This window comes from Alexandromys fortis, unplaced genomic scaffold, assembly GCF_014885135.2.
Source record: "Alexandromys fortis isolate MF-2015 unplaced genomic scaffold, M_Fortis_MF-2015_v1.1 scaffold_186, whole genome shotgun sequence".
Taxonomy (NCBI): domain Eukaryota; kingdom Metazoa; phylum Chordata; class Mammalia; order Rodentia; family Cricetidae; genus Alexandromys; species Alexandromys fortis.
Window position 1 is genome coordinate 1,621,924 of NW_026068067.1, and position 27,820 is coordinate 1,649,743.

General features: G+C 53.0%; 2 protein-coding genes across 5 annotated transcripts; one reads left to right on the forward strand and one right to left on the reverse strand.

The window, feature by feature from the left end:
* Nucleotides 1-472: 472 nt before the first annotated feature.
* Hook2 (hook microtubule tethering protein 2) lies at nt 473-13,917 on the reverse strand. Of its 4 annotated transcripts, none has more exons than XM_050120688.1 (22): nt 13,690-13,917; nt 13,139-13,224; nt 12,996-13,068; nt 11,112-11,162; nt 10,891-11,023; nt 10,705-10,772; nt 10,318-10,380; nt 9,915-9,995; nt 9,661-9,821; nt 9,443-9,583; nt 8,557-8,758; nt 7,204-7,314; nt 7,017-7,104; nt 4,931-5,000; nt 4,276-4,413; nt 4,109-4,196; nt 3,878-3,912; nt 2,249-2,331; nt 2,058-2,158; nt 1,101-1,211; nt 961-1,032; nt 473-871 (listed from the first exon to the last, which is right to left on the reverse strand). In XM_050120688.1, the coding sequence occupies exons 1-22, from the start codon at nt 13,732-13,734 to the stop codon at nt 722-724; spliced, it is 2,151 nt and encodes a 716-aa protein (XP_049976645.1). In that variant the 5' UTR covers nt 13,735-13,917; the 3' UTR covers nt 473-721. The 4 variants fall into 4 exon arrangements, with proteins under 4 accessions (XP_049976645.1, XP_049976644.1, XP_049976647.1 ...); XM_050120687.1 differs by having other exon boundaries at nt 2,058-2,161; nt 13,690-13,916; XM_050120690.1 differs by lacking the exons at nt 10,891-11,023; nt 11,112-11,162 and having other exon boundaries at nt 13,690-13,711.
* Nucleotides 13,918-25,784: 11,867 nt separating this feature from the next.
* On the forward strand, nt 25,785-27,614 carry Junb (JunB proto-oncogene, AP-1 transcription factor subunit). Its single transcript, XM_050120691.1, has one exon. The coding sequence runs from the start codon at nt 26,080-26,082 to the stop codon at nt 27,112-27,114; it is 1,035 nt and encodes a 344-aa protein (XP_049976648.1). The 5' UTR covers nt 25,785-26,079; the 3' UTR covers nt 27,115-27,614.
* The last annotated feature ends 206 nt before the right edge of the window (nt 27,615-27,820 follow it).

A 27,820-nucleotide genomic window follows, 5' to 3' on the forward strand; every position in this document is an offset into this window, starting at 1 on the left:
CAGATCTCTGTGAGTTAGGCCAGCCTGGTCTACAGACTGAGTTCCAGGACAGCCAGGGGGAGAAATCCTGTCTCAAAACAAAACAAAACAAAAAACAAGCAAAAACCCCATAAGAATGCAAGAGAAGAACCTGGAGAGATGGCTCAGTGGTTAAGAGCACTGGCTCTTCTTCCAGGGGACCAGGGTTCAACTCCCAGAACCCACATGGTGGCTCACAACCATCCTTAACTCTAATTCCAGGGATCTGATGCCTTCTTTTGGCCTCTGTAAACAGCAAACACATACATAGTATATAAACATACACAAGGGCAAAACACTCATACATGTAAAAAAATGTATGAAGGAAAGGAGGAAGGGAAGGAGGGAGGGAGGGAGGGAGGGAAAAAATGCAAGACAATACAAGGCTTTCTTAGAAACAACAGTCTGTGTCCCCAGCCCACTTTCTATTCCTTACCAAGGTGTTCAGAGTCCATTCACGATAGATTTAAAATCTTTATTCTTTTCAAATATAAAATCAGGCTCTTCCCAGGTAGTATGAGACCCAGAAGAAGAATCAAGGATAAGAATCACATTGCTAAAAAGGATTGGCCTGCACCACCTGCTACCTGCCTCTCCCCTTCTCTCTCAGCTAAGGAAGCAAAGGGCAGACGTCACAACCTCAGTCAAGCTGGGTCCCACATGAGCTGGAGGACTCCAGCAGGCAGCAGGAAGTCGAAGTCTGTCAGTGCTTGTCAGTGGGGCGAAGGCTCAGAGAAGCCAGGCGTCCCAGGGGCCCTCGGCGTGCATTGGTGGCCAGTCTTTGCTGTGCCAGGAAGGACTGAGCGTGGGCAGGAGCCTGCTCTTCCCCAGCACGTTGCTCCAAGGCCATACCCTAGAGAGATGGTATGATTGGCAGGGAGTAAGTGGGCCTACCTAAGCCGTGTGAGCCTGACACACCAGCCGTGGAGGCAGCCCACATACCATGCTGTACCAGGCACTGATGAGCAGCTTTTCCTCCTGCTCCCGCTGACTCCGACTCTTCTCATAGTCCATCTGCCAGGAGAGCAAGAGTCAGGGGCTTGGGTGTGCGGATGGCCGCATGGAGGCATGAGGATACCTACCTCCAGGTGCCGTATTCGCATGTTCCGTTCCCACAGCTGTTTCCTCAGGGTTTGGAGTTCTGGGGACACCCCAGTGGGTGGCTGCTGCTTGGGTTCCAGGGTCTGAATGACCTAGGGATTAGAAAAAAAATTACAGGAGAATGAGCTTGATTATAATAACAGTGACTTTTTGAAGTCCTGGGGACTGATTGAATTTAAGGCCTCACACAGAGTAGGCAATATAGTTCTACCGCCAGCACTATTTTGTTCTGTTTGAGACAGGGTCTCATTCAGATCAGCCTTCAGCTTATGATTCTCTTGCCTGAGTCACAAGGTGCCACCACATCTAGATCTCTTTCCTTCTGTCTGTCTGTCTGTCTGTCTGTCTGTCTGTCTGTCTGTGTCTATCTGTCTGTCTATCTATCTCATCTAGTCTGGCTGACCTCAAACTACCTGTCTCTGCCTCCCTAGTGCTAGAACTAAAGGAGTCTATCACTATGCCTGGTTCTTTATTTTTCATTCCACCTAATCCTGCAGAATAGTTGGGAATACAGACTTGAACCACCCAGGCCTCCTCTTTGGCTTTATGTGCTATATTTACTTATTCTTTGGAATGCTAGTGACTGAACCCAGGGTCTCCTGCCTGCTAAGCAAGTGTCATTAGTGAGCCCCTGGCTGGCAGATCATAGACAAGCACCCTATCACTCAGCAAAGTTTCCAGCACCTCACTGGTAGATCCGAGACAGAAGTTCTACCACTGAGCTACGGCCCACAGCTTCTTTGCAGACCCCCTTGACACACTGGAGTGCAAAGAATATGACAGTTCAGCACCATGCAGAAGCCTGGGATACGACATGGTGTGGTACAATGGGTTTGAATGCAGAGGGCAGGGATGTATAAACTGCCAAGAGATGTGAACTGATGGGAAGCACAAGGAGCGGGACCTGAGGCAGATAGTGGTACACCTAGCATCCTTACCGTGCGTGCCTTGTCCACATAGCGGCGGTAGCGCTCCTCCATGGCCTGCAAGTCTGCATCCTTCTTCTGCAGGCTGTCCTGCAGCTCCTCAATCCGACGAGCTGCTGCAGAACAAACAAGGTCTCTAAGTTCCATGCTGCACTCTGAGCTCCCTCTAGCCCTCGCTACTGCTGAACCCCAACCCCACTTACTATTGTTGTCAGTAGGAGGCTCCAACTTCTCAATGTATTCTCGTTTCCTCTGCAGCTCCAGATCAGCCTCGTGCAACTTCTGCCTGCGGGCATGGAAGAAGAGGATAGTCTTGGGCTGGCATCTCTGTCTGCCCATCCATCCGTCCGTTTGTCCATTCATCCATCAATCCATCCATCTGTGATGTGGGGATATAACCCGGGGCCTTGTCCATGCTAGACAAGTGCTCTGCCATTGGGCCACACCCCAGTATCTCACTGAACTCTAGACTGATATTCTACAGCAGAGACACTCCTGATCACTGGCTTCTCTTTCGTCCTAGTGGTATCACAGCAAATCAGAAGCTTCATTATAGCCAAGACCTCCTTGTTATGTCTGTCTCCCCATCCCATGGTCCCCAAGTTGGTCTGGTCCTTGTCATCATTCATCCCTGGCCACTCTCTTCCACTTTCAACACCTCCGTTTCATTCTCCATCCAGCAGCCAAGGTTGGTGGGTTTTTGGTTGTTTTTTTGTTTTGTTTTTGAGGATTTATTATTTGTTATGGAGGGTCTGAGTGTAAGCTACATGTGTCTTTGTACCTGGGGAACTGGAGTTACGAGTGATTGTGAGCCACATGACATGGGGACTGGATTCAAACTTGGCTACTCTGGAAAACTAGCAAGTGAGTTTAACTGCTGAGCCATCTCTCCAGCCCCAGGGCGATCTCTATTTGTTACTTCTGTGGCAGTAAGGATGGAACCCAAAAGTCTTGTGCATACTAGACCAGTGATCTACCACTAAGTCAGAGACACACTTGGCTGGGGCTTTGCTCGCAGAACCCCACTAGGGCGAGGTGGTCTGCCCCCCCCCCCCCCCCCCCCCCCCCCGTGTGCCTTGCCCTTAGCTTGAGACACTAACCAGGATGGCCTTGAACTCCTGCCCTCCTCCTCCTCTCTTCTGAGTGCTGGAATCACACACCACCATCTCCTAATTTTTCTTTTCCTTTTTTTTTTTAAAGATTTAATTAATTTATTATGTATATGGTGTTCTGCCTTCAGGCATCCCTGCAGGCCAGAAGAGGGCGCCAGATCTTATTGCAGGTGGTGGTGAATAACCATGTGGTTGCTGGGAATTGAACTCAGGACCTCTAGGAAGAGAAGTCAGTGCTCTTAAAACCGCTGAGCCATCTCTCCAGCCCCCCTTCTACTTTTTCTAAAAGAGATTCTGAGTCAGGCCTAATGGTGATGCTAGCAGGGAGGTTGAGGCAGGAGGACTACAAAGCCTCGGCCAGTCTGGGCTAAGAGCACTTGCTGTTCTTGTAGGGGACCCAAGTATGGTTCCCAGCACCCAGATGGTGGCTCACAGCTGTGCTGTAACTCAAGTTCCAGGGAATGAGAGCCCTTCTGCTGAACACCATGGCCACATGTGGTACAGACATGCAGACAAAACACTCATACACATAAAATAAATACATTAAAGCAAACAAAGGTTCATATTTGAGAGCAAGCCCGGCTTTAGTACACGACAGCCCGACAGCCCGTCTCAAAACAAAGACTGCACTTGACCTGAGCTGACGGGACCTCCTCACCCACAATTCTCCACACCTTAGCCCACCGGTTTCCACCCCAGGAATAACGGCTCCGCACTTACAGGTGGTCTTCCAGCTTCCTCTTCAGCAGGGTGGGCTGGGGGAGAGAAGCAGCAGGGAGTGAGGGGCGGGGAACAAGGTCTGAAAACCTGTGTGGTAATGATGGGGTGCCTCCCTGGGCCGGGGTACTCACAGTGGCCTTCATCGGGCATCAGGCAGCAGGGGGGTGGGGAGAAAGGAAAATTACTGGGGAGCACTAGGGGGGGCCAGGCTGGGAGGAGATGGGCACTCACATCCTCAGCCTTGCCCCCCTGCTCCTGCAAGGCCTTCTGTAGATCTTCCACCTGGGCCCTCAGCTCAGACAGCTGCTGCTGGTTCAGCCTGATGGGGAAGGGTGCTTAGTACTAGCACGCAGTCGCCTGTAGATCTCCCTTCCAAACAAGCTGACAAGGGCTCTTACCGGTGCTGCGTCTCCAGCCCATGGCGTGCACGGTTGGCTTCCTCCAGGTGGCGCTGCAGCTCCTCCTGTCGCTCCCGGTCCGCGGCCTCCTGCTGGCGTAGCCGCTTGTTCTCCAGCTGGAGCCGCAGGAGCGTCTCTCTGAGAACAGGGAGGAATAGGGCTGTCCTCCTAGAGGGCCCATGAGGTGAAACTCTGGGCCGATTGCTGTCTTGGAAAGAGCCCAACCTGACTTGGGGTGGGAGTACTGAGGACCAGGCTCCAGTGACTCAGGCTCTGGGGCTGACCTGGGCGCGATGGAAGGGGCTCCAAAGAGGCGCTCTGGTTGGGCTGGGGAGGATTAGAACACTTGAACCCAGAAGTGGAAACAGTAAGCGCTAGGTGGGAGTGCTCAAGAACAGGGCAAAAGGAACTGAACCTAGCAAGGACTCGAGTGATACCAGGGCAGGAACCTGAGTCTCAGGTCAAAGTAAGCATAGCCAAGATGTAGGAATTTTGCAACCAGAGCAAAGTCATGTGGGCTGGACTTCATTTGTGAACTGAAAAGCCTCTGAAGGGCCTTTGAACCAGTAGAGCAGAGCAGGAACCAGTAGAGAGAGCAGGGCTCAGGAAGAGCCTACCCTGGATGGGTCCAGAGCCTCACGAGGCCCCAGTATACCTGAGCTCTGCTGGCAGGATCTCGGCTGCTAAGTTTTCCAGGCCAGAAGGAGTGGGATCCAGCGAGAAGTCTGTAGAAAACAAAAAATCTTCAGGTTTCGGGTGCACACACGGTCTCTATTCCTGGGTTCTCTTTTCAAGGGTCATCTCTGAGGACTAAAGTACAACCCCAGACAATCTTACCAAAAACAATCTACAGATTCAATGCAATGCCCATCAAAATCCCAGCAAAATTCTTCAAAGACCTCAAAAGAACTCAACTTCATATGGAAAAGCAAAAAACCCAGGATAGCCAAAACAATCCTGTACAATAAAAGAACTTCTATGGGAAGTTTTTTTTGCATCCCAATCCCTGAATTCAAACTCTACTACAGAGCTACAGTACTGAAAACAGCCTGGTATTGGCATAAGGAAAGGAGGACCAATGGAACCGAATAGAAGACCCGGCTATCAATCCACACATCTTCGAACACCTAATCTTTGACAAGAAAGCAAAAAATATCAAATGGAAAAAAAGAAAGCATATTTAACAAGTGGTGCTGGCATAACTGGATATCAACATGTAGAAGAATGAAAATAGACCCATATCTATCACCATGCACAAAACTCAAGTCCAAATGGATCAAAGACCTCAACATAAAGCCAGCCACACTGAACCGTATAAAAGAGAAAATGGGGGGGCTGGAGAGATGGCTCAGTGGTTAAGAGCATTGCCTGCTCTTCCAAAGGTCCTGAGTTCAATTCCCAGCAACCACATGGTGGCTCACAACCATCTGTAAAGAGGTCTGGTGCCCTCTTCTGGCCTGCAGGCATATATGCAGAAAGAATTGTATACATAATAAATAAATATTTAAAAAAAAGAGAGAGAANAATTTGTTCATAATAGTTAAGATTCTACAAGCTAGATGCCTTTTAGATAGATGGATAAAGAAAACAGGATATATATTGAAAATAGAACATCAAGGACTGGGGAGATGGCTTGCCAGGTAAACTGCTTACTAAGCAAGCACAGGGACTTGATCTCAGCACCTGCATAATAAAAGCAAAGCACAATAGTGTGGAGCCCAGTCCTAGGTGGACAGAAGCCAACCACAGGGACTCCTTGCATGGCCAGTCTATCTGATACAGTGATCTCTAGATTCAGTGAGAAAACTGTTTGGGTCTCCATTTGTTGAAACCAGTAAGTCAGTTTTATAGAAGAATAGATGGGTAGTGGTCACTAAAGACTGGGATGTGTTCCTTAGTCATCAGAGAAATGCAAATCAAAACAACTCTGAGATTCCATCTTACACCTGTAAGAGTGGCCAAGATCAAAAACACTGATGACAACTTATGCTGGAGAGGTTGTTGGGAAAAGGGAACACTTCTGCATTGCTGGTGGGAATGCAAGCTGGTACAACCCCTTTGGATGTCAGTGTGGCGATTTCTCAGAAAATTGGGAAACAGCCTTTCTTAAGACCCAGTAATACCACTTTTGGGTATATATCCAAAGGATGCTCAATCATGCCACAAGGACATGTGCTCAACTCTGTTCATAGCAGCTTTGTTTGTCATAGCCAGAACCTGGAAACAACCTAAATGCCCCTCGATCGAAGAATGGATAAGAAAAATGTGGTACATTTACACAATGGAGTACTACACAGCAGAAAAAAATAACAACGGCTTGAATTTTGCAGGAAAATAGATGGAGCCATAAAACATTATTTTGAGTGAGGTAACGCAGACACAGAAAGACAATTATCACATGTACTCACTCATACGTGTTTTTAAAACATAAAGTAAAGAAAGCCAGCCTACAAGCCACAATCTCAGAGAACACAGACAACAATGCAGACACTAAGAGAGACTTACATAGATTTAATCTACATGGGAAGTAGAAAGTAGAAAAAGACAAGATCTCCTGAGTAAATTGGGAGCATGGGGACCTTGCGGGAGGATTGAAGTGGGAGGGGAGAGGCAGGGAGGGGAGCAGAGAAAAATGTAGAGCTCAATAAATATCAATAAAAAATGTATAAAAACAAAGCAACAACAAGAACAAAAAAGTACAGCCCCAACCAGACCACCACCAACCCGGATCTGAACCTCACCAGCCTGAGCCAGTCCCCTAGGCTGCAGCTGTGCACAGCGGAGCTCCTCGTTGGCCTCCCTCAGAGAGTCTCTCTCCGTCAACAGCCGCTATAAGGACAGAATGCACAATTCCAGCTGGACCTCCTGGGAAATGGGCTATCCCAGGACACACAGGGTAGAGACTGGGCTGCAGGCCTGAGGCCTTACCTCTTTCTCCTTTGTCACCAAGTCACACTTTTCCTCTAGGTTTCGGCATTCAAACAGCCACTTCTCAGCCTTCATGGCCTCTTCCTGCCACTGGCCTTGCAGCTCTTGCACCTGCAGAAGAGGAGTGGGCCTGACACTCAGCGGATAAGAACACTTTCCTCTGAGCCTGACGGCCTGAGCTCAATCCCTGGAACCCACAGGGCAGAAACAGAAAACCAGCTTCTGCAAGTCATCTTCTGAACCCTACTCACACACACACACACAAACTCACACACAAAATCAGTAAAACATAACGTAAGAAAAGAAGGGAAGTTGGAGGCTGGAGAAATGGCTCAACAGATAAGAGCACTAGCTCCTCTTTTCCAGAGAATAGGGGTTCGAGTCTCAGCACCCATGTGGCAGCTCACAACTGTCTCTAACTTTGGTCCAAGGGGATTTGATACCCTCCGGCCTCCATGAGCACAGGTACACATGTGGTACATGGACACACATGCAGAGGAAACTCTCATATACATACTTTTTGTTTTGTTTATTCTTGCTTTTCAAGTCAGAGGTTTTTTTTGTGTGTGTAATAGTCTTGGCTGTCCTGAAACTCAATCTGTAGACCAGGCTGGCCTTGAATTCACAGAGATCCACCTGCCTTTTTATTCCCAAGTACCGGAATTAAACGCGTGCATCACCGCCACCACCCAGCCACATAACTTTATTTAAAAGAGAGAAAAAGAGGCCGGGCAGTGGTGGTGCACACCTTTAATCTCAGCATTTGGGAGGCAGAGGCAGGTGGACCTCTGTGAGTTCGAGGCCAACCTGGTCTACAAGAGCTAGTTCCAGGATATGCTCCAAAGCTAGAGAAACCCTGTCTCGAAAAACCAAAAAAAAAAAAAAAAAAAAAAAAAAAAAAGACAGAGGGAGAGAGAGAGAGAAAGAGCTGGGAGTGGTGGAGTACATCTTCAGTCCTAGAACTCGGAAGGCAGAGGCAGGTGGATCTCTGCGTTTGAGCCAGCCTGGTCTACAGAACGAGTTCCAGGAAAGCCAGGTCTACACAGAAAAACCAGGGGAAAAGGGGAGGAGTGAGGACAGCAGAGATAGGAGGGGCAGCAAAGGAGCAGCAGAAGAGGGGATAGAATCCTTAGAGGGGGTGGAACCATAAGAGGGGGTGGGTCTAGGAGGGACCTAGTGGTGCCTAGAAGTTGGGAGGAAGAGTGTTGAGAAGTGGGGCTTATAAACCCAGTCTGAGTAAGGGTGCATCTAGAGGGCGTGGTCTTGGAATACAAGAGGGAGGCTGCAGAACTGTGCTGCGAGTGGACTATAGCGATGGGCCCAGCCGTTAAGGGATGGTGCTACCTGCCCTACCTGCCTGCGCTGAGTCTCGAGCTGCGCACGCAGGGATCCCGCACGGCGCAGCTCCTCTTCCAGCTGGCGCGTGCGTTCTGCGTGGCCCGAGTTCCGCTCCTCCAGCTGCCGCACCTGCCGCCTGAGCTCCTGCAGCTCACCCAGGCGGCTCCGGCAGCTGTTCAGAGTGGCCTCCAGCTGCCTTGCACGTTCGGAGGACTGTCTGAGAGAGGCATAGGAAGTGGAAATTTCAGAAGGCAGCTGGGGTGTTGGGTTTCAGGCTGAGGGATTGGGGTTCGAGGTGAAGGTGTCAGGTTTGTAGTTCCGGTAGGGGTCATTACGGTATCAGGTTATAACGGAGAGGTTCTCGGGAGCGGAAGTGCACAGACATGGAAGAGCTATGGGGCAACAAGGGAGTAATAAGGTCACTCTGGGGTCATGGGGGAGCTGTGAGGAGTCTTCAGAAGCAAGGTGGGATGTTCTCTGGGTGTGTTAGCATTCTAAGAGTATACAGTTAGAGGAGAGGTCTTTGGGGATACAGAAAGCACAGCAGGTTCACAGGGAGCTGCGAAGATACATTCTTAGAGGACATCCTAGAATCCAGCAGCATGATGGGATGAGCAGCAAATGGTGGGGTCTGGAAAGTATTGCATGGGGGGGGGGGCTTATTTGCCCCGGGGCTGTATTTTGCTGTCAGGTGTTGGCTAATAACACTGTAAAACCAAGGGGGCTCCATGGATCCAGGAGGTCTCTCTAAAGTGGGCCCTAGTGGGCACTATGTGGTTCAGGACGGCACGTTGAGCCTAGGAAGTACTTAGTATTTGGGGGTTGGCAGTACCGCAGCACTAGAGAGCAGTCTGTGCCAATGCTGGAGGCATGTGGTGGGCATTCAGGACCTGCCACCTACCGAAGCTCATCCATCTCATCCTTTAGTGCTTGTGCCTCCTGGGAGAGGCTGGTCAGCGCTTGGTTCCGTTGCTGCAGCTCAGTGACCTCCCGCTCCAGCTCCATGCAGTGCAGCCGCTCATCTTCTCGGCTGCTCTCCAGCCTGGGGTGTCAGGGGAAAGACATCAGAAGGATGCCCATGGTCCCCAGTGCCCCGGCCCCAACCCCAGCAGACCACACCTGAAGTTCTCCTCCTGCAGCTGCTCTAGCTGTGACTGCAGGAGCAACAGCTTCTTAGCGGTGAGGCCGGGGGCACTCTCCACTTCCGAGCGGCCCACCCGCTCCCGCAGGGCAGCGTTCTCTTGCGCCAGATTCTGTTTCTCCTCTGAAAGGAGTACCAGCTGTGGGTGGGGGAGACGGGTGAACTGGAGCATGAACCAGGTTTTATGTAGGTAGGTTTATGCAACTGGCCCTGTTCCCTCAGCCTCACCCACCTGGCGCTCCAGATCTAGGCAGTGTTGTTGAAGTTCATCACCCTCCTCCACCTCCTCACTCAGGAAATAGTATCTTCGGGACTGAGGAGACGGACAATGGGTGGGAGATGAAGGACTTGGGGATCCAGTCCCAGAAGAGAGGGAGGAGAAAAGCTGTGATTTCCAGGGTCCCCGGGGAAGGGTCAAGGAACCCCGGGATCTAAGAGTGGGCTGGGGTCCTAAGAGAATGGGAGAAGATTTTCTAACCCTTGAGATAGGGCAAGGGAAGAGGCTAAGACCAGAGAGACAGGGATGGTCGATTAAGTTTAAGGATAACAAGCCCTTTATCAAATGCTCCTGAACCTGGAGGATCTAAAGTTCAGCATCGCTGCTGTGACTACATAAGGACAAGCCTTTCCATTACCTGTGTATCAAAGTTTCCATAAGTCTCCGATGACAGGGAATCGGGAGTGTCTTTTGTCATGAGCTGCGGAAGGGGGCACTGTGATGAGCTAGGCTGGCTGATAGAGCCTTCAGAACTTCTGCACATCAGCCTAGGGACCTCTCTCCTGCCCCTCTCCGACGCTAGTTTACCCAGATAACTCCTGCTCAGAGGCTCCCTCCAGTGCAGAAAAAGGCCAATGCTTCCGAGGCTACAGGGTTCTGACTTACAGCCGACATATACTGATCTGGAACCACTGACTTCCGGGCAGAGGCCAGACCTTACCAAGCAGAGCAAGGGCTGTGCCCAGTTGCCCAATGCCCCCCCCCGCGACACTTCTGGGCTGCCACAGGGGATGCCCTCACCCACCTCCTGAATGGCTTCCATCACTACATGTTGAACAGATTCCTCCAGTGTCATAATTCTCTGGATATACTCTGAGGACGAAGGTGGAGGTGAGAGGCTGAGCATAGGGATGGATGGGAGAGGAAAGAGCATCCTCCCGGGTGTCCTCTGGGAGCTCTCTGGCTTCCTCCCCTCTAGCTCTCCTCATACCCTGTTTTTTCTCACAACTGATAGCACAGCCCAGTACCAACTGAAGCAGTTTGCCGAGCTCTGCAGGATCTGAGAACTCGCCAATGAGGCTCACATCTGGAAGGAGCTGTTCCGATACGGGATGTCCCAGAACCTGAGAACACAGAGGGGAGACAGACGTCAGGGCTCACAGACCGAACTGTCTCCCAGCCCAGCCCCCTAAGCCCTTAGCAGTTACTCACATCCTTCGAGTATTCCATCAAGCTCTGTAAGATCTTCTCCAGTTTCCTAACCTGGTGAGGCCAAGGAGTTATCTACATATGGAACCTAAAGCAATGCTCCCAAATCCGTCCTCACTTCCTCCCCACACCCCGCCTCAATTTTCTTTTACTGCTTATCCCCTGGTTGTTTGGTCTTGTTCTAAGTATCCTTCCCTAGGGATGACCTGCATTGCCTGTACTCAGTGTCTACCTGACCATCTTTATTCACAAGTCCCAGAACCCAATGGCTTCTTGATACCTGGCGCTACTAACGTCACCTCTCACTTGGATGTCTGTACCCACTGCTTCTCATCTCCCACCTGTGTGTGTGGTGGGTAGGAGTACTGGAGATCAAACCCAGGGTCTTAGGTGGACAAGGGCTCTTCCATGGAGCCATGCTTCCTGCCCTCACTGCTGGATCCTAGGCTAGCTTGGCCTTCTGAGCTGCATTCCCAGCCCTCATCTATTCTTGCTGTTCACACCGCATCAGTTCCTCCACAAGCAGCTAGGGGGAGCTTCTAAACGGCGGATCCAGGCTGTGTCTGTCTTTTGCTGAAACCATTCCCTGCTTTCCATAGTACTTAAAGTAGAATACTTGCAAGTCATGGTGGCCTTTAAACACAGCACTGGGAAGGCAGAGCCAGGAGGATTTCTGAATTTGAGGCCAGCCTGGTCTACAGAGCACGTTCCAAGACAGCCAGGGCTACACAAAGAAACCCTGTTTCAAAAAAAACAAAACAAAACAAATGAACCAAACAAACGATTCTGCCTCCCTGACCTGCTGGGCCCTTGGTGATCTAAATCCTTCAGTTCTTGATCTATTCCTCTTTCTTCTGACCTCTTCGCAATCACTGTTCCCTGTGTATGGAAAACCTTCTCCAAGTATAACACGGAGATAAGACCATCTCAAGAAAGCACCTACCTACCTCCTGTTGCCTTTTGTTTGTTTTTTGAGGCGGGTTTCTCTCTGTGTATCTCTGGCTACCCTGGAACTCACTTTGTAGACCATACTGGCCTTGAACTCACAGAGATCCGCCTGCCTCAAGCTCCCAAGTGCTGGGATCAAAGGGATGCATTATAGCACCCACTGTTTTTTTTTTTTAAGATTTATTTTTTAAATTACTGTGTGTAATTTAAAAAAATTTGTGCAAAGATCAGAAGTGTGAGATCCCCTGGGGCTAGAGTTACAGGGGGTTCAGAGCTGCCTGATAGCTGTACTGGGAATTGAACTCAGGTCCTCTGGAAGAGCAGTATTCATAATGGCATAAGCCATTCCTCCAGCCCAACTTTGTTTTTTGAAACAACATCTCTCGTGGCTTAGGATGGCTTCTGACTTGCTGTATAGCCACCAAGGTTGACCTTGAGTTTCTGACCCCCTTGCCTCCTAAATCCTGGGATCCCACCCACGTGTGTCACGTGTCCTGGCTACCACCCTGTTACTAGAGATGGAACCCAGGGCCTTGGGTAGGGTGAGAAAATTCTCTATTGTTGAATTATCTTCCTGGCGCCCCTTTTAAAGTTTTGACACAGGAGCTCAGTAAATTGCCCAGGCTGAAGAACTTGCCATCCTCCTGACTCAGCATACCAAAATAGCTGGGATTACAGGCATTTGCCACCATACCTCTTGGGGAAGTTAACATCTGTTTGTGTATGTGCTTTTTGCCCACATCACACGAATGATGGCAAACTTTGGTCTTACTGTGGGTGCTCGGTATAAAGAACAAAATTAGCTTGCTGATCATCCGACATCTGGCCCTTTTCCTGGAAGGTCCGCCTATCCATTATGCAGGACATGTGTCTGTCCCTTTACGATCACCTCTTAAATCCATCCTCTAGTTATTCCCTAGTCATGAGTCCACCTGTCACCTTCAACCTCCAGCTGGGACTTGGGTCCTCTGAGATGCCCTGGAGCCATGCGTCGTTGAACCAGGAAGGGTCTCTAGGGGCGAGAAAAGTGTGATGAGCTGACTGGGGAGTCCCTCGGGATCCTCCCACTCAGCCCCACTCACATCTGATTCAGCACATGGGCTATGGCGAGTCCGCTGCTCAGGTCCTGGGGGCTGGCACAGGGGGGTGGAACTTGGAACGTCTGCAACTAAAGGGGGCCGGAAGGGGCAACAGGAAAATTCAAGATAAGAAACTCTTCTTTTGCAGACTTTGCCCCAGCCACTCAGATACCTCCAAGGGTTGGGAAGACACTAGTCTGTGGCTCCACCACGTCAACTCTGCGGGGGCGTGGCTTCAACAAACCTGGGCAGGAGGGGGCGTGGCCTCATTTCACCTAGCCTGACAAACCCTGCAAGCCTAAGTCTGGGAGTTACCATGAGTCACCTGGTCCCCACTGATGACATGTGACCATCTCTGTGTCCCAGAGGGGCGGGGCCTCACCTGTTCTTGCCTCTCAGGCCTGCCCACGTGACAGGGGCAGGTGGTCAGGTCAGAGTCCAACGGCCCAGCAAGCCGACCTATTCCTCCTTCCAGCCCCAAGACAGGAGAGAAGACCAAGACAGGGCGAGAAGAGAGGACACACACCTGACCCAGCCCCGCCCCCCAGACCTACCCAGGTGAGCAGAGACCCGCATAGTTCGGCCTTGTCCACACTCATGGCTCCGGATCGAATTCGATCCGGGCCAAGGAGCCCCGGCGCGCAGCAGCAGCCTCCGGGTCCGCCACCAGCGAGAGCCCGAAGCCCAGACCTCCCGCTCGGCCTAGAGCGCCGCCCCGCTCCACCCCGCCCCCTAGGCACAGGCTCCGCCCCAAACACGTGATCGCTCCCCAAAGCGAGCTCTTGCCTCTCCGCCCCCTCGCCATCTTGGCTGCGGGACGCAGGCTGCCACTCGTCTTGCCGCTAGGTGGCAGTTTGGCCCAGCCGGGCGGACGGCAGAGGGGCGGCCTCGGCTCCTCGTGGCCTCTCCTGAAGCGGAGTGGTCCCCATGATCCTTCTAAGGCGGATCCACCGCACCCAGTTTCAGAGGCGCATCCATGCTCTTTCCCCGAAGCTGAGAGAAAGCCTCCTGTTTTGTCCGCGCTGTGATCAGAGCCTTTCTATATGGACGGAGGGATATTAATAAAAGAGTCCTCCCCGGAGAAACGACTCTGGAGTCCTTCAAGAAGGGCCGGCTGTGGTCGGGAGCAGGCAGGGTCGAGTGAAGGACGCACGCCCTTGCCTAGCCTAGAGTCGCCTTCCACTGGGCTCCCTGCTCCTTCCCCGCCGCCCGCGCTTCCAGCACTTAGAATACTTGGCCAGGCCAAAACTGCGGGTCGCCTGACAGCCACCAGGGGGCGCGCAAACCGCAGGTAAACCTTCAGGGAAAAGGGTGCGTCCACCGGTTGAGCCAGCTTAGACGATCGCAGAGGACTCTAAAGAAAGAAATCAATTGCTAACAATAGTCTCCAGACATCGTTTGTGGAGTGTGCTTACTATCTGCAATCTCTACATTAAGGCATATATTCACAGACATTTGAATGTCCTTCACAACCCTAGGAGTCAAGGGCTACTTTAATTCCCCGTTTTGTTGTTTTTTTTTTATTTTTAATTTTAGAGACTTTATTATTTTAAAAAAATGCAAATCACGTTTTGCAGATGAGCAAAAAAACAGCTACAAAGTACACCGGCTTTGACGCCTGGGGTAAAGCCCCAGACCGCGTCCTTTGACCTCTGGGTCCAATGAAAGCCCCTCCCCCGCAGGCGGGTGGGGTAATATGCTGTAATTAGAGGCTATTAGATGTACCCAGAGGGAGGTGCAGGGCCGACTCTGCTTTGGGGCGGGTTCAGGTCGGGGTGGGGGGGCGGGGCGCGATATTGAGCCGGAATCCAACGCACTGAGCCCTGATCCAGCGACCCTGTCCCAGTGGGGTGAGCCTAGTGACATCAGCTTCCCGCCCTCAATTCTACAAGAGGATTGACAGTCTGCCACAGACACTCGATTACAACCCACTTAGACTCTCAGCAGCGCACACCAGAGAGCTTGGAGGCTGATTCACACTTCCACAACCCCTTCACGCCAGTCTCTGGGAACCTGTGGAGAGGGATGGAGGAACGTGCTTGGGAATGGACTGGCTTCCAATGGGCCTTGGAGCTGCTGCTGGCTCCCCTAGCCCGCATCCACCATGAAGTTGATATCCCAAAGTGGAAACAAAGCTATACTATCCCCCCCACACACACACACACGCTTGTGCACACGCACCATGACTGTGAGAACAATGTGAGGCTTACATCTGGACACAAAAATTTGGGATAAGGAGTTACAGGGACTTTGAAGTTTAGAAGAACTCTGAGAATCCAGTTATTTGTGGTTGGCAGGGTGACTTATTGATTTATTTGGCTTTCCTATTTTCTTTCTTTTTAAAAAAAAATTTTTTTCGAGACAGGGCTTCTCTGCTGTGTAGCTTTGGAGTCTGTCCTGGAACTCACTGTGCAGACCAGGCTGACCTCGAACTCACAGAGATCCCCACTGCCTCTGTCTCCTGAGTGCTGGGATTAAAGGCGTGGGCCACCACTGTCCAGCTGGGAGGATGACTTAAACTGTTCCAATGTTGATGTGATATAGGCATCCTAGATGTTCAGGGAGTCATAACTTAATAAAGCTGGGGAGCAAAGACCAGTGGATCTCTGAGTTCAAGGCCAGCCCGGACTCCAGAGAGAGTTCCAGGGTAGCCAGGGCTAAGCAGAGAAACCTTGTCTGGAAGAACCAGAAACAAACCAGAAAAAAAAAAGAAAAGATTTAGATGGAGGTTAAGGACTGAGTGAGAGGGTGCCTGCCTGTAACCCCAGCACTCTGGAGGCAGAGACAAATAATTACTGTGGTAAGGTCGGTGACAGCAAGGGCCACATAGACCCCGTCTCTAAGTAAATGTGTTAACAGATAGATAGATGAAGGTACTCTGCTCTCCCTTGGGTTAGCAAGAACTCCCATCTTTTAGGGAGAAAAAGGAGGCTGTGATTTGGCAGCAGGGAAGACTTGCAATCTGTTTTTACAACCAAGGAGCAATGCTGTGGGTCTAAGTGCCTTTAATTCTGCAAAAAGGGCCACAAACCTTTCCTTTGGGACTGACCACATATTTAGAACGATGCCAAGGCATTTTAGATGTAGGGAACCTCAAAGTTTGCAGAGATCTGAAGACCTCCATTTGTAGGAACCAAGAGGCCCCACTCTGCGAGTTTGGATTAGTAATCTCTAGCTGGTTTGGGGATCCCATCTCCTCCTACTTGTTTCCAGGGACAGCTGGGCCCAGCCTGGGTTGTACTGCTGGGAAGTGAGTGACTCAACCCCTCCCTAAGGCCACAGCTGGACCCCAGCCTATCCCCTTCAGCCTGCACATCTGGACATGGATCCAGTCATCACAGATGGCATGGAGACCCTGGGTTCTACAACCAGAGGACATCACTTCCTTCCCCTCCCCATTGGATATGTAAAACCCTCTGAGTGCATCCCGTGTGCCATTACCATGGGAACACTGGTAGTCTTCCTGCACTCGGTCACTCCAGTTCTACAGGAGCTCCTATCCTGCTCCCATGACACCAATTTGTGTTCCTAAGTCAAGGGAAGCGTGCTCATATCTGTGTAGGTGTGAGGTGGTGGGTTTATGATTGGGTTAGCCTCCACCTTTGTCTTGGGGTCCTAGAGTTTATAGAACTGCATATGTGTGTATGATCTGATGACTGTCAAGAAGTTTAGGACATCAATCTCTGCATAATACACAGGTTTAAAAGAGGAGTGTAGGGGCTGGAGAGATGGCTCAGCAGATAACAACACTTGCTCCTGCTGAGGACCCAGTTTGGTTTTTGTGGCTCCTAACCATCCATAACTTAGTACCAGAAGATTTTACATACAGGCACATACCTGGTGCACATACATGCATGTAGGCCAACACTCAAAAATACATAAAAGAAGAAACTTTAAAAAAGAAAAGCTAGGAGTGGTGGGTGGGGCATACCTGTAATATCTGCACCTGGGAAGGGCAGACAAATGATCCAGAGTTCAAGGCAAGTTGGAGGTGAGTCTGGACTCTGTAAGACACTATCTAAAAAACACAGTAAGCTTGGTGTACACCTTTAATCCAGCACTCAGAAGAAACCAAGTGGATCTCTATGAGTTCAAACTCAGCCTGGCCTACATAGTAAGATACCCCCCCCCCCCCCCGCCCCAAAAATACAAACCAAAAATTTGGTCAACCAGCCTTGGTGGCACACACTTCTGATCCCAGCACAGGATGGCAAAGGCAGGTGGATCTCTTAGAGTTCAAGGGTGGGCTGACCTACTTTACAAGTTTCAGGCTACCAAGTCTCAAAACAAACAAAATTTCAGGTTTAGGGTTACCCGGGAGCCTCATTAACACCCCCCCCATTTTTCTGTGCATAGTCCAAGCAGAGTCTAGGAGACTGTTCTGTTCTGATTTTGTCTTCCTGTGTCTGCCAACTACAGGCTTCTCAATATGATCCTCTTTTTGGGTCAGTCTGTGATATTCTTTGTGTGAGAAATGTGTGACAATTGACGCTTCAGGATGGCACTTGAATCTGTGTCTGTAACTGTACCCTACTGGTTGTTGTTCTACAACCTAGCAGAATCCATGTTTCTGAGAAACAGGCGGTGGTGGCGCACGCCTTTAATCCTAGCACTTGGGAGGCAGAGGCAGGCGGATCTCTGTGAGTTTGATACCAGCCTGGTCTACAAGAGCTAGTACCAGGACAGGCTCCAAAACCACAGAGAAACCCTGTCTCGAGAAAAAAAAAAAAAAAAAAGAGAGAGAGAGAGAGAAACGGATTATTTTATTGGACACACTACTTGTTTCCAGCTTTTGTTTTCCTGTGATACTGTGCCCTTATTCTGGTTTATCATGCACCTTTAACAGTCAAAGTATGTGTGTGCTGCCTGTGATAACTCGATGATGACATGGCTGTCTCTACCATGTGTCTCAGCCATAATTTTCATGTGAGGGGCGCTTGTGGGACAGCCCAAATCCCAGGGGCCAGAGAATGGTATACTTTGCCCCAATGGTGTGACATATATAAACTTCTGTGTGTGCATATGGTTACGTTCGTGTATCTGTCACACCCCTCATATGGCCGATGTGCTGAGAAACTGTGCTTCTAGATTTAAGTCCCTTTGTGACTGTGTGACTATGTCCATGTTCGCAGGGCTGCCTGAACAGGGGTTTCTCTAGAACGCAGCAGGTGTATCCTGTGTCCCTGTGACACTGTGGGTCAGAGTTGTTTGTGACCTTGTGTGTGGATGAGGGTGTCAAAGTCACACCAGAGAGCCAACTCAGTGGAGGCAGCTACGTGCGCACCACTGTCGCTATCCGCAACTCTCCCTCTGGGAGGACTCCACCCCGCACTGCGGGGGCGCGTGCGTCTTTCGTGACGTTAGACACGACGAAGTTCGCTGCGTGCGTGGAGCCCGACGCGGTCGTGCGTGCGTGCTAGTGTAAGCCGGGGGTGGGGTGGCTGTACGTGTGCGTGAGCGCGCGGGGGCAGCCGCGGGAGCGCGCGGGGCCCAGTACTGCGGAACCAGAGACTTTGGAGCAGGTGAAACTCCGAGGGGGGAGGGGGGACTGCCGTTAACCCCTTCCTGCCCGACCTGAAACTCCGGGCCCCAGAGCCGCATAAACGGGGGCTTCCCCATCTCGCTGGGCGGGGCAGTCCCTGCTGGGAAGACCTTTCTTCAGAGAGCTGAGACCCCCCCCATTGCCATGGAAACAGCTTCCTGGATCACCGAGGTGCTTGCTTCCTCCCGCTCTGCCCTTCCTCCCTTCGACCATGTGCTTCCCGCTCCTGATCTTAGCACCGCAGGGCTGGGGGTCAGTAGGGCCAGGGCGTGCGTGACTCAAACCAGCCCTGGGGTCCCCAGGCCGCACTCGGCCTCACTCCCCTTGCTCTGCATCGGTGACTCATGCCTCGTGGCTTTCCCTATGCATGACTCAGGCCCCTGGGGAGGGGACTTTGGGACCCCCCCCCCAGACATCCAGGATTAGGAATAAAATTCTGAAGACCTCCAGTGAGGGGTTACCCCTTAGGAGACAGGAGACCGCGTCCCTTTTCATTGGCCATTGCTAAAATCATTGGGAGCACTTCCCCCATCCCTCAATTAACAGAGCTTCCCCCGGCCTGTCTCCGGGAACCCAGTGCCCCCGCCCACCAGCCCACAGGAAGTTTTGGCAGAACCTATCGTGGCAATGAAACGGTTAAAATCGTTTTCTTATTCATTTCATCCAGGGGCTTTTTTGACTCAGAGCAAGCGGGTACCCCCTTGAAAGCTTGGCCTCACGGGGACTGGGGCTCCTTCTACACCCCACAGACACCCTGCTTAGAGCGGGAAGGTGGCTGCTTAGCTGACTGTGGGTCTTATGAAGCAGGAGCTGCGTACAGAGTTCGATTCGGTTGAAATCCTGTCTCTTCCCTCGCTCGTTTCCCATCTGAAAATGATGCCCAACTCGTTGAGGACTTGTCTTGATTAGATGAATAATAGATGGGACGCTTTGAGTTCAGAGTTGAACACAAGAGGTAGGGAGGGGTGTCTCAGACCTGGGTGTCCAGGTGCCCAGCAGAAAACACCTCCATGCTCCACCCACGCACTCTGAGGCCATGGGGTTCATTTTGTCCACCCCTGCCCCGGGCTGGCACCCAGGAAGTGAGAGGCGGAGCAGGAATGAGGCGGAACCTGTTGGGTTAGTCCCTTCCCCGCCCCCCACCCTCATTCTCATGCCCTGACAAGGACCCCCCCTTCACGATAAAGCCCCACCCCCGCCACCCTGGACGCCTGGGTCCTGACCTGCGGGTGGCCGGAAACAACGTCTCGGGAACATCCTGTGGACAGCTAGCTGGACAGACAAGAGGGTCAGCCCCTCCCAGGGCAGGGCAGACATAGACAGGGGCAAAATAAACATGGCCCAGGGTGGCTAGACTGCGGGGGAGGGGTGAAGTGGGGGTGCTCTGCAAGAATGTACACAAATACACGGTCACCCTGAGAGAGCCAGTCCAGAGGAACAAACCTCTGTGCCCAGGCCACTAAGACATCTAGTCAGAGACACACAGACATCCATCTGGTTAAGACACCCAGCAGTGGCCCTTACAGTGACAGCCAAGTCAAGAACAAGGACTCTGGAGATGTACTTAGTCGTAGAGGGGAGAGACAGAACTCACAAAGGCAACCACAGATCAAAAGCAGACAGAGCGGCTGGGATGTAGCTCAGTAAGCATGAGGCAGTGGATTCAGTTTCCAGAATTTCAAACAAAGCTCATAGTCAGGATAGGTGTGACCCAGATAAACCAGCTCTGCACACAGGCTGGATATCAGCACACAAAAGTGCACATTTGTGGTTTGACATTCCCAGAAAGGACAGAAGCTAACCGAGAGCCTCTAGGCCACATGCACAAGCAGTATTATTACTATACAGAAACAGGAGCGACAAACATTTCTATAGACAGATGTGCAGAGGTCACGGTCACCTACATACCACGTCAAAGTGCCCCAGGCACCTACCAACATCATTGTGGCACACACATTTGAAGATGAAGACTTACAATCATTTTGAGATTTTGTTTTTTATTGTTATTTTTTATTTATTTATTTACTTTTTTGAGACAGGGTCTCACTGTGCCCGGGTTAGCCTGGAATTTTAATTCATTTTGTAGACCCAACTGGCCTAGAAATCACAGAGATCCACCTCTGACATCTGAGTGCTGGGATTGAGGCCTGTGCGACCATGTCCAGCTATAGTCACCTCTTAATGGCCCTAACCAACAGAAAACAGGAGGGTACAGATGGACACATTCTCAGATGCAGTCTGGACAGACAATTCCTAGAGCAGAGGGGCAGAAGCAGACCACAGGGCAGCATTCATGAACAGACGAGCATGGAGACACCCTGACAGAGCTGCGGCCGGCGACAGACCGCTCATGCACCACACAGGGCTCATGCTGTCTCACGTACACATACAAACAGCCACAGACCACATAACACACACACAAAACATACAGACCAACTAGGCTTCTCTCTTTCCTCTTTCTCTCTCATAGACACACATAGATCACAAAAACCAGACACAAAATGTGTCCCCCTTCCCCCCCTGCCCATTTGGAATATATGTTTGGCCATGGCTGGTCTACATGTATGGGGGAGGGGCCAGCAGTTCCGGGCTATCCACGTAAATACAGAGACATATATACATAAAGACACTTCACACACGTAAGGCAAAACATGTACCTTGCACATACAAGCCAGATACAAATATGTTAGCCATATGTATGCCCAGAATTGAGTCACATATTGTCCACCCAATGGAACGTGCCCCCCCCTTCTCTCTCTCTCTCTCTCTCTCTCTCTCTCTCTCACACACACACACACACACACACACACACACACACACACACGAGCGCGTGCACGCCTCACCCTCTCCACATAAAGCAGAACTGAGTTCTCACAAACAAGCCCACACCCCCTGCAGGGTTGGACCAACACACAGACAGAAGCCCTGAGCAGGCCTCATGCACTCTCACAGGCCCTAACAGGCCAACCACACTTGCACCCCCCTCACACACCCTTTGCTGAGGTTCTGTGGGGCCCAGAGATCCTGGCACTTCCTCTCCCAACATCACCCCTACTGTTCTCCCGCCTCCCCTGTCAGGCAGGATTGGTTGTTTTCTACTGATACCTCTCTTGAAGTGGACACCTTGGAGCTCAGGCCCCCAAGTCTTTGGCAGCTGTGTGGGAAACTCCCTCTGGGCCCAGTTGAATCAGTGTGAGGATAGAGCCTGTTTCCAAGAAAACCCAGCAACTTCCTCTCCAGATGAGGGGCAATGGACCCCTAAAACCGCAGAATAGGGGAGGGAGGTGGCTGGCAGCCTTCCAAGATGAAGACCTCTGGGATTGATTCTTAGCTTCTTCTGGCCCAGCCACCAGTCCACACCCAGGGGCAGGGACAGGAGACGGGGAGCTGTGACTTGTGGGCTCCCGCCCCAGCCTGCCCACTGGCTGACTCACAGGCAGCCCCCAGCCCAGTTTCCTGGTGGCAGCGCTGGCACCGGTCAGTGGGGCCAGGGAGGAGAACGGTCACCAAACTATTTATAAGAAGGAGAAGTCCCTGGTGCCAAGGCCAAAAGCCCCAGAGAGACCGTGGGTGGGTGGGGGTGAACTTCTTCCTTATCCTGAGAGGTAGCCCCTGGCCCCAGGTCCTGGGATAGGGGCAAACCTGGCAAGCCAGTATGGTGCTGACCTGTAGCCCAGGCGGTGTGGGGGAGGGGCTGTCTTCACACCCTCCACACTGGACAGGCCTGGCGCCAGCAGGGCGACTTGAGGAGGTGGTGCCCAGGCCACAAGAGTGAGAATGGTAGGGGCCTGGAACCGGCTGTACCAGCTTGGCCAGCCCTGCCCTCCCTGGTTGGCCTCTTCCCCAGCCCCTGCTCAAACTCCCAGACAGAAAGTGTGAAGGAAGACCCCACGCTGGCAGAGTGGCCACTATCACCTTTCTGTACCAAACTCTACTTCTCCCACTGAGGAAAAAAGATAGGCCCTTTGCACAACGCACACTAGAACACTATATGTTGCTGGTTCTCCATAAATGCCTATCTACAACATAGTAGTGTTCAGGAGGTAGCCAGCTGATTCCATAGACTGTATACCAATTCTAGTCCTTCTAGCTCTGAGACAATTATTAAAGGTCCTTCATTTCCTTTGCTTCAATTTCTCATATGTTAAATGGAAACTCATACAGCATGCAATTGCCTGGATCATTGGAAGTAGCCAATGACCAACTTTATGTAAGCCACTTTAGAACAGTGTCTGGTCCATGGTAAGAACCATATAAGTGTTAGCTATTAAAATAATAATTACTATTTCTCAGACAGTCTGTCTGCCAGTCCTAAGTATCTCCCAGTCTCCATGTCTGCAGAAGACTAACCTGGCCCCATCTGTCTCTCTGGGTGTCTCCCCTTGTTCTGCCTCCTTGCCCCCAGCCACCCACTCTTGTCTTCCCTTTGGACCCTCTTTTGGGCAGGCCTGGCCTCTCTCCAGGACTTCCCTTTGGCCTAGCCAGCTTCAGCTGTGGCATGGATGAGTCAGTGTGGCCTCCTGGCCAGTGGGACAGGCAGGTTGGCTTCCCAACATGTTGCCCTCCGTCTTGCCCTGCCCCCAAAGGCTGCGGCCAGCACCCCCTCGGGCCAGGCCACATGTCAGCTGCAGTTATTAGCATGGGCAGGAGACACAGGCCTGGCAGCATGCCCGCAGACTCAGCGGCTTCTGGAATCTCCCTTGAGACTGTGGTGGGGGGAGGGGAGCTGTTCAAGCAAGGGCAAGATGGGAGGGAGCACTTAAGGGTCACAAGGATCTTTCAAAGACTGGGATGTCCCCAGCTCCTTCCTCTCCAATGTCCCTACTCTGCTGGACTTCCCCCTCCCCCCCCCCACAGCTGTTTCTCTTTTGCCTCTTTCAAGTTCCTTCTCTGTCCCACACTAGGTGATCTCTGAGTCTATTAGTTAGCCCCTGTCCCCAAGCTTCTCTCTAAAGAAGCCTCCTCTGTCTTCCCAGAGAGACCTGAGTCTGGGAAAGAGGAAGCGATGGAACTCTCACCCATTCTTCTGGTGGCTCCCATACTACTTGGGAGTTCCACCTGTCTAACTGGAAACCTTGTTATTTAAACCTCCACCTTGTCCTTCCTGGAGAAGGGGCTATGAGTTCTCCCATTTTCTCCCTGCGACTTGAGTGGAAAGGTCCCCAGATGAGGGAGCTGGCTTAGTAAGGCAGGGCCCTTCTTTTAGGTACCTCACTCACCCCCCAACTGAAATGGACGTAGGTAAGGAGTATCCAGATTTCAAAGACTTAGGGTGGGGAAAGGGGACCCTAGACCTTCTGGCAGAAGGGAAGGGCACATACCCAGGGGAGGAGGCAGCCCTGTACCAGCCTGCCCAGGCGCCAGGGATGCCTAAAGGCTTCATCCCGCCCCCTCCGCGCCCTGGCGGGCCGGGGGCAAAGTCCGACCCAGGCCCGCGGGCAGGCGGGGACCTGCCAGGCTGCGTCCGACCCAGTCGGGCGGGACAGGACTCAGCCCCAGAGCTGCTCCGCGGGGCTGGGTCAGGCCGCCGGGGGGCCCCCGGGGGTGGCGGTCGAGGCTGGTCCGGACTAGCCGTCCGGGGGCCCGGGCGCGCCCTGGGACCTGGCAGCTACCCTGGGTTCCTGGCTCCTAGCTCCCCGCCCCAAGACTACACTGGTCCCACCTCTTCCTGTGCCCTAATATGGATCTTGGGGAGAAATTCAGGGGGGTTGCCCCGCCCCCAATCCAATTCGCGGACTCCAGCCTGTTGCCTTGGTGATGAAGGCCCGCTCCCAGGCTGTTTCCCCCCTCCAGAGGGTCAATGGAACAGTCCTCGGGCTGCCAGGCTTAGTAGTCGCCGGAGACTGCAGGCTGAACCATTACTAGATGGGGGAGAACAGACAGTGACTGGAGGCGTTTGTAGCTGGACTGTGACTTCCTCGGGGTCGCTTGCCCGGGTTCCTCTTCTCAGGAGCAGAATTGGCAAGGCCCAGGGCAGGGCGCACCGTCCTGTAGGCTCACAATGACGAGACAGGGCCGGGCTCTTTCCCCCTCGGGGCTGTTGCCACACTTCCTGCCTCGGCTCTCTTTCCTTAGCCTGTTTCTAAGGAAGGGAGTGGGGTTGGGCGACCGCGCCCCAGCTATCCCGCCCCGTCGGCTCTCCAAGAGCTGACAGGGTATCGGGCGAGCCCGGGGTGACTAAGGGAGGGCTTTGGGCTTAGGGTCCAGGCTATACAGGTGCCTAGGGACCACCCACGAGGTACAGCCCTATCCGTACAAGTCCCTTGTCTCTTGGATCCCCCGAGTCATCTTCTCGGGCAGATCTCAGATACCCTACTGTCATCGCCCTTAGAACTCGGAAGTCGTGCCCTGATCCATCTAACTCTCCATCAGAATTGTGCAAGTGGCCACAGTAGCCCCAACCTTTGGTAGCCATGTTCCCATCCTCCACCTCTTCTATTACCTCAGTGTATCCAGGACCCTTGCTTACTTTCTGCATTTCTACAATGCCTTCCCATTTCCTCTTATAGGAGAATCTTCAGACTCATCTATGGCCTCTAGAACCCCTCCCTACTCATTTCTTGCACAATAGGTACCCGAGCCCCGCTTCCTTACCCCTTCCTCCCACCTGTGACAATTCCAGTCCTTCAAGCCTTTTGTACCTGGGACCTCCAGTTAATCCCTGGGCTAAATGTTAACAAATTCCTTCCGATTTGTGCCTTCCCTGCTTGCTAGGGTCTTCTAGTGTATTGTTAGTTCTCAAGCTACGGGTACCCTGGGTCCCCCGAGACTTTACCGGGTGTCTCCGAGGTCCCCCTTCCTTACTTGCTGCGCACCAAGCTCTCATATTCACCTAGGTGTACTCCCGCAGTCCTAACCGCTGTGTACCTCAGCCCCTCAACATCCCCAGGCTGGAGTGTCTCCATCCCTACAGCCCCTCCCCCTGCAGCCGCGCAGAGCCACCCGGCTCGTGGCCGCTGTTTACAAGGACACGCGCTTCCTGACAGTGACGCGAGCCGCCTCCTCCCCTTCCCCACGCTCTAGGAGGGGGCCGCGGGGGCCCGGCTCTCGCGTCGGCCAATCAGAGCGCACTTCCGTAGCTGACAAACTCAGTATAAAAGCTTGGGGCTGGGGCAGCGCGGTGGGGACCTTGAGGGTGGCTGGGCCAGTTTTGGATCCTGCGGGGAGCGGGGAACCGAAGGTAGCGACGCCGAGGGAGCGGGCACACCACGGAGGGAGAGACGAGGTCCGAAAACCCGGCAGCGCTTTTACGCACGGCTGCCAACTGGCTGCTGCCGACCGTCTCCAGTTCCCGAGGACGCGCGACCGGACACCGGGTCCCGCCGCAGCCGAGGACAGCTCGCCGCTCGCCGCAGCGAGGCCCGGGGCGGCCCTTCAGGGGGACCTTTCCCAGACCGCCCGGATGTGCACGAAAATGGAACAGCCTTTCTACCACGACGACTCATACGCAGCGGCGGGATACGGTCGAACCCCTGGCAGTTTGTCTCTACACGACTACAAACTCCTGAAACCAACCTTGGCGCTCAACCTGGCGGATCCCTATCGGGGTCTCAAGGGCCCCGGAGCGCGCGGCCCGGGCCCAGAGGGCAGTGGGGCAGGCAGCTACTTTTCGGGTCAGGGATCAGACACAGGCGCGTCTCTGAAGCTCGCCTCCACGGAACTGGAGCGTTTGATCGTCCCCAACAGCAACGGCGTGATCACGACGACGCCCACGCCTCCGGGACAGTACTTTTACCCCCGTGGGGGTGGCAGCGGTGGAGGTACAGGGGGTGGCGTCACCGAGGAGCAGGAGGGCTTTGCGGACGGCTTTGTCAAAGCCCTGGACGACCTGCACAAGATGAACCACGTGACGCCCCCCAACGTGTCCCTGGGCGCCAGCGGGGGTCCCCAGGCCGGGCCAGGGGGCGTCTACGCTGGTCCGGAGCCGCCTCCCGTCTACACCAACCTCAGCAGTTATTCCCCAGCCTCTGCATCCTCTGGAGGCGCCGGGGCCGCTGTCGGGACTGGGAGCTCGTACCCGACGGCCACCATCAGCTACCTCCCACATGCACCACCCTTTGCGGGCGGCCACCCGGCGCAGCTGGGCTTGGGTCGCGGCGCCTCCGCCTTTAAAGAGGAACCGCAGACCGTCCCAGAGGCACGCAGCCGCGACGCCACGCCGCCGGTGTCCCCCATCAACATGGAAGACCAGGAGCGCATCAAAGTGGAGCGAAAGCGGCTGCGGAACAGGCTGGCGGCCACCAAGTGCCGGAAGCGGAAGCTGGAGCGCATCGCGCGCCTGGAGGACAAGGTGAAGACGCTGAAGGCTGAGAACGCGGGGCTGTCGAGTACTGCGGGCCTCCTACGGGAGCAAGTGGCCCAGCTCAAGCAGAAGGTCATGACCCACGTCAGCAACGGCTGCCAGCTACTGCTGGGGGTCAAAGGACACGCCTTCTGAGCGCCTCCCTCGCTCCTCACGGACACCCCCAGCCCGAAAGGCTGGGCGCCCGCCCCCCACTGGGGTGAGGGGGGCAGGCGATGGGCATCCGCCCGGAGGCCTGGGGCGCCGCACACACACTGGACTCTGGCTCGCCCGCCTGCGCCCAGTCCCTTCACCTCGACGTTTACATGCCTTTCCTCCCCCCCCCCCCCGCTGTCACCGTATTTTGTATGTCTTTTTTTTTTCTGGGAAGAGACCGAATTCATATTGAATATAATATATTTGTGTATTTAACAGGGAGGGAGAAGGGGGCTATCGCGGCGGAGCTGGCCCCGCCGCCTGGTACTCAGCCTGCCGGGACACTAGGAAGGGACCTCCGCCCCCTGCCCTCCCCCTCTGCACAGTACTGTGGAGAAGAAACACGCACTTCGTGTCTAAGAGTCTATTTTAAGATGTGTTTGTGTGTGTGTTTGACTTTTTATTGAATCTATTTAAGTAAAAAAAATTGTCTTTATTAATTCCTGTGGTCTTCTTTCTTCCAAGCCGGGCGGGTGGAGGGAGAACGGGCTGCCCCCAGCCGTTGCTTTTGGAGCTCGCTCCTCTCGGGTATCCCAGGGCCCAGTCCAAGCATCCAGACCTCCCATCCCCTGAGCGCTGGCATCCGACGCGGGGCAGGCAGGCAGTGGCAGGGAAGAAGCCGCCCAGGACAAAACGCGGAATGTGT